Source organism: Rhea pennata, chromosome 15 (assembly GCF_028389875.1).
Source record: "Rhea pennata isolate bPtePen1 chromosome 15, bPtePen1.pri, whole genome shotgun sequence".
Lineage (NCBI taxonomy): Eukaryota > Metazoa > Chordata > Aves > Rheiformes > Rheidae > Rhea > Rhea pennata.
The window spans coordinates 14,382,848-14,391,700 of record NC_084677.1 but is presented as its reverse complement, the minus strand read 5'-3'; the positions used below and the strand labels follow the sequence as shown (position 1 = coordinate 14,391,700).

The 8,853-nt window shown below is 47.4% G+C and overlaps 2 protein-coding genes across 4 annotated transcripts; one reads left to right on the top strand and one right to left on the bottom strand.

The window, feature by feature from the left end:
• Positions 1-284: 284 nt before the first annotated feature.
• NUDT1 (nudix hydrolase 1) lies at positions 285-4,387 on the bottom strand. Of its 3 annotated transcripts, none has more exons than XM_062588419.1 (4): positions 4,316-4,387; positions 3,677-3,833; positions 929-1,074; positions 285-724 (listed from the first exon to the last, which is right to left on the bottom strand). In XM_062588419.1, the coding sequence occupies exons 2-4, from the start codon at positions 3,826-3,828 to the stop codon at positions 552-554; spliced, it is 471 nt and encodes a 156-aa protein (XP_062444403.1). In that variant the 5' UTR covers positions 3,829-3,833; positions 4,316-4,387; the 3' UTR covers positions 285-551. The 3 variants fall into 3 exon arrangements, with proteins under 3 accessions (XP_062444403.1, XP_062444402.1, XP_062444404.1); XM_062588418.1 differs by having other exon boundaries at positions 3,677-3,929; positions 4,316-4,369; XM_062588420.1 differs by having other exon boundaries at positions 3,677-3,786; positions 4,316-4,364.
• Positions 4,388-4,601: 214 nt separating this feature from the next.
• Positions 4,602-7,549, top strand: MRM2 (mitochondrial rRNA methyltransferase 2). The gene is made up of 3 exons (XM_062588292.1): positions 4,602-4,651; positions 5,166-5,455; positions 6,244-7,549. Exons 1-3 carry the CDS (start codon positions 4,620-4,622, stop codon positions 6,666-6,668), a joined length of 747 nt encoding a protein of 248 aa, XP_062444276.1. The 5' UTR covers positions 4,602-4,619; the 3' UTR covers positions 6,669-7,549.
• The last annotated feature ends 1,304 nt before the right edge of the window (positions 7,550-8,853 follow it).

Sequence of the window (8,853 nt, the reverse complement as noted above, 5' to 3'; positions counted from 1 at the left end):
AAATCCTGAAAGGAACCCTGCTTAAACTTTTCGGAGGGCTCTCATAGCCCTGATCAAGCTTCACCCTGTCCCAGAAAGTAATGTTGAACAGGGAACTGTACAGAAGACGATGTAGAGAAGATACTTAATGGATTCTGCTCTTAGCTTGAGAAGCATAGTCCACTGCTTTATCCATTTCATGTCTAGAAGCTAGACAACAGTTTATAACAGGACAACACATGCTTTTACTTAAAAAAAACTTTTAATTTTTTAAGACATTTCTAACAAAATGGAAAAGCCTAACAAACAAACTGCTTGAGAAGGAAAGGGTTAACACTAAGTTTTTAGAAGCTATCATCAAGCAACCAGTAAACTATACCACATACCAGCATGGAAAAGCTTGTTACTCTTCTTTGTGCTCTAAGAAACCCCCTCATTTTCTTTAGCTGCCAAGCCATGGGAAATAAGTCTCTGCTAGAGAGCTGAGAAAGGAGAGTGGTATAAGAAGTAGTCATGCTGTTCCTAGCCCAATGTGGGCAACAGCACATGGCTTGAATGCTTCCGTTTTCTTCTTAAACTTCCTCCACTTCTTTCAGGGTATGTTCCAGGATAGTGTCTTGTCCCTGGAACTTAAAATAGCCACGAAACAACTTCTTCTGAAGAAGCAGGGGAAACCAATAGGCATCGTCTGCCCACATGTGATTGAATGGCACCTCATCCAGCTGAAACCACTGTGGACGCATTTCTGGCAGCAAAAAACAGACAGGTTTGCATGAAACTTTCTCGTGTTTTTTTGCTGCCTGGACTTTGGAAGTCTATCAGCAACTTCTGTCTACAGCCCAGCTGCCTCCCTTCTCAGAAGAATTTCAACATGAGTAGTTCTGTTACTTTATGAGTAAATACTGGCTAAGAGAAGAATACACATCCTTCCCCTCCCCTAACCACCTACCATCACTTTCTGTTGGCTCTCCATGAAAATCATCTGCCCGGAAAATGTGAACTTCCATGAGTTCAGAGCTGCCCACAAATTCAAATGTGATCTGACCCATCTTCTGCAAGGTGTCCACAGTCAATCCACTCTCCTCCAGAAGCTCCCTGCACAAGAAAGACCTCTTGACATGAAAGTGATTAGTGAGAACACAAAAAAGCAGTCATTAGCTTTACTTGTACATTCAAAAGTTCAAGGAACCAAAGGTGAAAGGTGCACCTGTAAAACAGAGCAGGACACAGCCTGCAGAGCATACAGGCACCAAAAAGCAGTGTCCTGGCTTGCACCAAAATATCTGCCTACTTCTACGACAGTGGAGCAGTGTCAGACTGTCTGCCCTATGTGTTATTTCAAGCTCCTAGAGACTAGTAAGAGAACAGTCTGTGTAGGAGGGGGAAGATTCAGGGAAATGGGCTGTTTAGTGTCATTTACACTCCTTAACATATGATCTTTTCTGAGATTTTTTTCAGAAATAGGCTAATGCTCCTAAGTATTAAGACTGTAGCTGGATATAGCTAAGGAACTCCAAAACATACTTTACTTAGTTGGCAAAGCTCTTTCCCTGCCTTCAAGCTAAATCTTGCAGAACTGTGGTGAAGCAGGTAGGAAATATTAGGATGTCTGTTCTTGCCACAAAATCAGCTACTTTTGAGGCTAAATGAAATTTATGTAACATTACTTACACATAGCAGACTTGATTATATGCTCACATACATAGAACTTTCTCTAACAAAGTTGGTATAATTTGAAGTTGTGAAGTTATTCCATGTTTTTTCTAATGTACAAAAATAACGACCATTTTAAAACCCAGTATATCTTCAGTTAAGCTTAATAATTAAATAAGACTCAACTTCGAAATTAATTTGTAGCTGTATTTTTGGAAGCAATTTTACCATTAGATGTAATGAGATTTATCTTTAAGGCTCCAGCTTGCTTTGGCATCAATTGCATGGATTTCATCCCTCAAAATTATATCCCAATGTAATGTCTTTGCTAATTTTAGTTGATCTTCCTAGGAAGCTATTTGTGTCTCAAATAGAAGCAGTTTTCTCAGCAACAAAGATTAAAGCCTCATTTCATAGGCTACAATAATTAAACAACAAGCATAGCACTTCTGTGGTTTTCTAAGCAATTTGATGCATCTGTGAACTGCTTGGCTCCCTCTACAGTAAATCGAAACATAACAGGTAATAAACTAGAAATAATGAACTAGCTAAATGCTCCCCTTGTAAGATATGACACTGAAGAGCTGCAGGTGCCTAGTTGCTCAAGGGAACGTTGTGCACAGTGGAGTATAGAAATCGTGCTGATATAGAAACTTTTGTCATGTTTCAGCTTAACGTTTAACTATTCTGTCTGCGCTATGCAGACACCGCACACATTATACCACTGCAAACCCAACCAAGACAGTACAAAAGGGAACCGGAGCCTAACGCCTCAGCACCTGACACAGAGCAGAAGGGGACTGGCGCGGATCTGGAGCAAGTGAGCTTTAATTGGACCATGCAACATCTCCTGGAGGAGAGCTGCCTCCTGGGAGCAGCAGCAGTGCTGCGTGCCCGGCTCGCCCCGGCTCCACGGACTCCTGCCGGCTCGGCTGACCTCAGCAGGAAGCTGTGTAGTTCTTCAGCAAGCTCAAACGAGCTGCTGCGATAGGACTGCAGACGGGACCGCAGACGCTGCTTGTGCCGTAGCGCATTGCGATATCCGAGGTCGTGTAAACTTTTACAGATCAGTACCTTACACGTGTCAACGCTCCAGTTTCCAAGCCCAGGCTTGCACAGATAGCCATGTGCACCTACCCAATCAAACGCTAAATAAATCAAACTGACACATTTACACCATGCTCAGTGGCAATCTAAGCCTAGCAAATGAAGAACTGGTTTAAGTAATAAGACTGATCTTCCTGCACTTGAAGATAATAAATTATACGAGAAGACCTGGCATAAGAGTCGGTCGCAGTAACCCTGTGCCCTGCTGTATGCACATCTGTGCAAAAGGCCTTTCAGTCTCACCACAGAACCCAAGCGGTTGAGGAGATGGTCCAGGGCAAAGGCTGTTAAATGTCTGTTGAGCACTAAACTTCCTGCAGGTGCAAGGTAAGTTTGGGCACACATCAGAAAGCGAGGAGATGGCAAAGTATGGCCTTGTATTGTACAAAGAACACACAGAGTTTTTAAAGAGTTTAGCAGTGCTGCTGTGATCTGCTGTTTAATTTTAATGACTACACAGAAGGAAGCCCTGCAAGAATCCAGCTTTAAAAATGGTATTTTTTCTCTGGATTGGGGAAATTCGATTCTATCACTCAGCATTTGGACTTAAAAATGTCTCCATCCAGTCAAATAATGAATTTCTACAGTGCCTTCCATCAGGAAGCGCTAAGGATTTCTTGTATTTGGTGGCTACATTTCTCACTCCATACAAAAAAAAAAAAAAAAAAAAAAAAAAGCTGAAATGCAGCACCTGCTCAATAGCTTTGTAATTTAAGGCACCAGCAGTACATTGACATAAACTGTAATTCTGCTATGCAGCCAAAATCGAATTGCACACCTCTGCGAACAGTAGAGGATCCTCCGCTAGCCACCAGCGGACCAAGTCTCAGTCTAGATGTGGTCCGAGAGATGAGAAGGGGGGGCAGGTGGCAGCTCCCCGTTACAGCTGGGCTGGAAGACCGCTGAACAGGCCACGGGGAGCCACCTCCGGCCTCACCTGCGAGCGGCCTCCTCGATGCTCTCGCCCGGCTGCACCTTGCCCCCGAAGCCGTTCCAGAGCCCCGCTCCGAACCCGCGCTTCTTCATGCCCAGGAGGACGCGGGGCGGCTGCACCACCAGCACCAGCGTGAAGAGCCGGGACGCGACCATGGCTCCTGCGCGGGACGGCCGCACGCGCTGCGGCTGCTGCGCCCTCCGGCCCGGGCAGAGGGTGGCGACGCCTGGACACGCTGCTCCTGCGCCGTCTCCCCCTGCGCAGCCCAGCACCCCCTTCCCAAATGTCTGGTTCCCCAATATCCCTTCCCCAAATCATGTCCCTCCAGCACCCTCCTCAAATGTCTGCTCCCCTGGCACCCCCCCCAAACACCTACCCTCCCAGCACTCCCTCTCCAAATGCCTGCCCCCTTTCCCCAGATCCGTGGTCCCCCACGCACCTCTTCCCGAGTTCTTGTTCCTCCAGCACCCTCTCCAAACGCCCGGTCCCCCTGCATTCCCAAATGGCTGACACCTTGGTCAGCACCCCCCAAACACCTGCCCCTCCAGCACCTCCTCCCCAAATCCCCGCCCAAAGCCTCGACCTTCACCCCAACGCCTGCCCCCCAGCACCCTCTCCCCAAATCCCTGCCCCCACCAGTACCTGACCTCCGCGGCGCAGACGCAGCGCGGCGGCCGCCACGAGCAGCTTTTCCCGCGCCGCCGCCAGGCCGGCCCCGCCCCCTGCCCCGCCCCCTGCCCCTCCGGCCCCGCCCCCTGCCCCGCCCCCCGGCCCTCCGGCCCCGCCCCCCTCCCCGCCCCCTGCTCCGTCAGCCCTGCCAACCCTGCCCCGTCAGCCCCGCCCCTCGCCCCGCTAGCCCCGCCCCCGTGCCTCCAGCCCCGCCCCCTGCGCCCTAGCCCCGCCCCGGGAGGGCGCGCGGCGCGGGCGGGCTGAGGCGGCGGCCGCCATGGCGTGGCGCGGCGCCTGCGCCGCGGGCAGGTGCGTTGAGCGGCGGCGGCGGCGGCCGGCAGCTGCGCAGAGGAGAGCGGCGGGCGGGGCCGCCTGGGGCCGGCGGGCGGCCTAGGGGCGCCGGCGGCCTTGTCAGCGACGTCTCCCGGTGCGCGCGGGCCTTCCGGCTCGCCTGTGGCGTGTGGCCTGGTCGTTCCTGTCGCTTCCGCGCCCCGTATTTATCGGGGCCGTTGCGAGTTGGGTGAATGTCGCTGTAAACCTTCAACGCAACAGGCAGGGTAGGGATGGAGAGCTCCTGGGGACGGGCTCTGCCTTTCCCCTGATTTCAGGGAACAGCGTAGGAGGTCTCGATCCCAATTGGGGCTCTTCTCATTGTAACTGGACCAAGTAACTGAAGATGCTGCGAATCTCGGGAATTCCGAGGTCCGAGGCTGCTGGGGAGAAATGGGAGGAAGGACAGTCAAGATCGGAATTCGTTACTGTAGAGAGTTGTGAAATACGCACTGGTTACATGCTAATCTGTTAACTCCCCTTTCTCGGGTAGCTGCCGGCGTCTGGTGAGCCGCTCTCTGCAGTGCAGGCGCTTCCACGCAGCGACGGCGTTCCTCAGGAGAAAGACTGGAGCGGATCACCAGTGGCTGGAACGACATTTGAAGGATCCCTTTGTCAAGGCAGCAAAACAGCAGAATTACCGTTGCCGAAGTGCCTTCAAATTACTAGAGATAGATGACAAGTTTCGCATCCTTTGTCCAGGATTTTCTGTTCTTGACTGCGGAGCTGCGCCTGGTGCTTGGAGCCAGGTTGCTGTACAGAGGGTCAATGCCTTAGGTACTGGTAAGTGCACGTGCTTGGCGACCGAGACGGGGATGATGCTCACTGTGAAGTGTGTGAGAAAGCTCAGCTGTGCTGATGGTGCAGTGGGCAAGGTACAGGGGTACAGACCGCCACCGCAGTCCCTGACAGAAATTTAGAGTAGCAAAGAACTCAAGATTTCTGGCCCTAGGGTGTTGGTAAAGCAACATAATTCTTCATATGGTCTGGAGAAATCATATCTATGAAACAAACTTATGATAAGGTGCTGCTGTAAAGGTAGCTAAGTCTTCTACTTAACTGAGTTGGGGGGAGTTAATATTCAAAGGCTAATGAACTAGGCTAGGTGAGAACCCTTCTTAATCCACCTCTGAAATTCATGTGGCCTCCAGCAGGTAACTTGGCTTTTCTAAATTTTTATTTCATTTCCTAAATAATGGCAGTAACCACTACCTACAGTTTGTGTGTTTTATGTGTCACAGATATTTATAAGTTAAGGCATCATTGTCTGTATTATTGTCCAGAATTTCAACACTGCTAGTCTCGAAAGAAACAACAGAAGAAAACAACTAAAATACCCCTTGGTTGTCCAGAATAACTGACTTTTAATATTTTAAATGGATTAATAAATAGCAAACCATCTGTCCAGATATGTGCAGTAAACTCTTTATGGAAGGACAGGAAGACCATACTTGGCTGGTGATGCATTTTTGTGTATTGGAAATCATGGAGCTTGGGTACATGCAAGTTTTTTGCAGCCCTTAAGAGTGATCAATGTGTCATTCATTCTTATGACAACTCTTGCTTACTAGATCCTACTGTCCCTACTGGTTTCGTCCTTGGAATTGACCTTCTGCGCATTTCCCCACTGGACGGAGCAGTCTTCCTGTCAGAGGCTGACGTTATGGACCCAAGCACACTTAGGAAAATTCACAGTCTGCTCCCTGCAGAGAAGGTGGATGTTATCTTGAGTGACATGGCACCTAATGCAACAGGCATCAAAGACCTGGACCATCAGAAGTTGATCAACTTGTGTTTAGGCCTTCTGAATCTGTCTCAAAGTGTTTTAAAGCCAAAAGGAACTCTACTCTGTAAATTTTGGGATGGACAGGAGTCCCGCCTTCTTCAAGGCAGACTGAAGGAGCAGTTTAAAGATGTGAGAACTGTAAAGCCTCAGGCCAGCCGACAGGACTCTGCTGAATCTTATTACTTGGCAAGACTATACAAAGGGAAATGAAAGCTGAGAATTGCAGATTATCAAACTGGTGATCAGACACTGGTTGGAAATTTTTGCTTGGCACATATTTAAAATAAACTCCCAGCATTAAGCCCCCCAACTTCAAATGTTGCATTGTTGAGCACAGTCTGGGGGAATATGCTGCAGTTCTTACAAAGAATGCTTTTCAGATACAAAAGTAAAACCAGAATGGTGCCCTGCTGAGTTTATCCACTAATTGTGCAAGCAGAGACATCCAATATAGCATCTCACCTGTGGAGAAAACTGTCAGGAATGGAGAAGAATAATCTGAAAGGCAACCTCTTGGGCTGGAGTAATGGAAATTAAAATAAAACAGTGATTATAGTGTCTTTTTTTAAAAAATGTGTGTGCTCGAAAATCATTGCGATACTACTACTGTCATATTGGAGTCTAACCATGAAGGCAGTTTCCAAAATGAGAGGGAACAACGTGGGGAGTTTGAGCCAATTTACTTCCTCTTTGTCTTTCTTAAAAGCTAGTGCAATTTATTAGCGTGTGTAAAAATAGATAACACTTCTGTGCATGTCAGAATCTGCATTATCACATACAATCTATAATGCAGGTGTTCAATATATATGACTCTGGCTCTGTGATATTGCGAAGCTTGATGGCTTTACTGCATTAGCTAAAGACACATGATAAATTTAGAAATTGTTACTTTATTGTACTCATAAATCCAGCAAACGACAGAGGGTCATCACAACTGAGAAGATAATTTTCCCTGTGTTTTCAGTAATGTTTCATATTTCACCAGTGACGTTTATTAGGTAAAACGGCAAGATGTTTCTTGGGTCTCAGGTAAAATTATTGGTCGAATTGCTAGAATTCTGTTTGTGAAAATAAACATAGCTATTATCTTATCTGGAGGTGACAACTTTTGTGTTAAATAGCTCTTTTGTCGTACTGAGTGAGGCATGAGTTATAGAAGGGACTGGTGGCACTATCTGCTTTTCAAGCTTCCAGATAGTTTTCCTTACAGACGCCTCATTTTGAATTGCTTAAAAACTTACCGAGTTTTAACTACTTTATCTGAAACCTTTCATTCTGGCTCTCTATACTGAGCAGTATGCATGAAGGTATTAACCAGACTAAACTAGGGAGCTGGATGTTGATTTGCATATGTCTGGGGGGGGGAAATTATGACAGTCTGCTATTTGAAAACTCAATTACTCTGTGATTTGCAGTAAGAACTGCACTGAACAGGATGTTTCTGTTACCATGTGCTTTTTACTTTGGCCCTGGAAATGGGGCTGGGTGCTAGAGAGGCTGTAAGGAGGGAAAGGGGGAGCAAATGGGCCTGGAATTGGGAGAGAGCCTGGGACGGATAAGGACAAAGTGAGGGAAATAGAAGTTTTGTGGAGCTGGGATTGCAAAGTGGCAGCTGCAGGGAAGCTGAGCTTGGAGGGTATGAGCAGGAGTCCATCACGGGAGGATCAGCTACAACCCCCTTCTCCCTGACAGTAATTCTTGTCTGAACTACCATCAAGGCATATATCTTACTGAGGTTTAATGTCCAGTGGGTGCAGAGAAAAGGTGGCCGGCTTCCTGGCGCTGTGAGCTGCACACTGGGGTCTCCCGTCTCCTGACACCCCTGGACCTGGACTCTTCGTGGGTCAGGGCAGCACGCTTGCTTTTTATTTGATCAGCAGATATGGCAGAGGCTTGTGCAGTAGATCTGCAGTTAACATTGATACTTTTTACTGACACCTAAATTCTCTGAAAGGATTTTTTTTTCCATTTCTAAAGGCAGTTTTTAAGTAGGAATTTGCACTCAAAAATGGCAGCTGTGCTTCTAACAGCAGGAAGACCTACATAGCACTGACTCTTTGGGGGAAAGGATGGACGTGGATGCGGTATGCCTCAAAATAGGCACCCAGGACTGCTGGCTTTTCACTGTTAAAGTCTTTCTTTTTTTCTTTTTTTTTTTCACTGTAAGATGAGGTTGATACTTAAGTTTATGATCACAGTAGCCCCATTGGGTGAGCTTTCCCCGTTCTCTTTCAATTTGCCTTAGATCTCCATTTTACAGATACTTTAAAAGTGAGCAACTGAAATCTAAGAAACATATTGAGAACAGCTGAGTCTCCGGGGGGGGGGGGGGGCAAGCTCTGCAGCAGCTGGTCAGAATTAACGCTCTCATTAATCTTTTCCAGGATTTCGCTTT

What these genes read in the sequence shown, in the direction of transcription:
- NUDT1 (XM_062588419.1), bottom strand. Translation starts at nt 3,828, where the DNA reads ATGGTCGCGTCCCGGCTCTTCACGCTGGTGCTGGTGGTGCAGCCGCCC. An exon ending in ATCGAGGAGGCCGCTCGCAG is followed by an intron (nt 1,075 to 3,676) that starts GTGAGGCCGGAG and finishes TTTCTTGTGCAG; the next exon opens with GGAGCTTCTGGAGGAGAGTG. An exon ending in AGAGCCAACAGAAAGTGATG is followed by an intron (nt 725 to 928) that starts GTAGGTGGTTAG and finishes TTTTGCTGCCAG; the next exon opens with AAATGCGTCCACAGTGGTTT.
- MRM2 (XM_062588292.1), top strand. Translation starts at nt 4,620, where the DNA reads ATGGCGTGGCGCGGCGCCTGCGCCGCGGGCAG. An exon ending in GGCGCCTGCGCCGCGGGCAG is followed by an intron (nt 4,652 to 5,165) that starts GTGCGTTGAGCG and finishes TTTCTCGGGTAG; the next exon opens with CTGCCGGCGTCTGGTGAGCC. An exon ending in GGTCAATGCCTTAGGTACTG is followed by an intron (nt 5,456 to 6,243) that starts GTAAGTGCACGT and finishes CTTGCTTACTAG; the next exon opens with ATCCTACTGTCCCTACTGGT.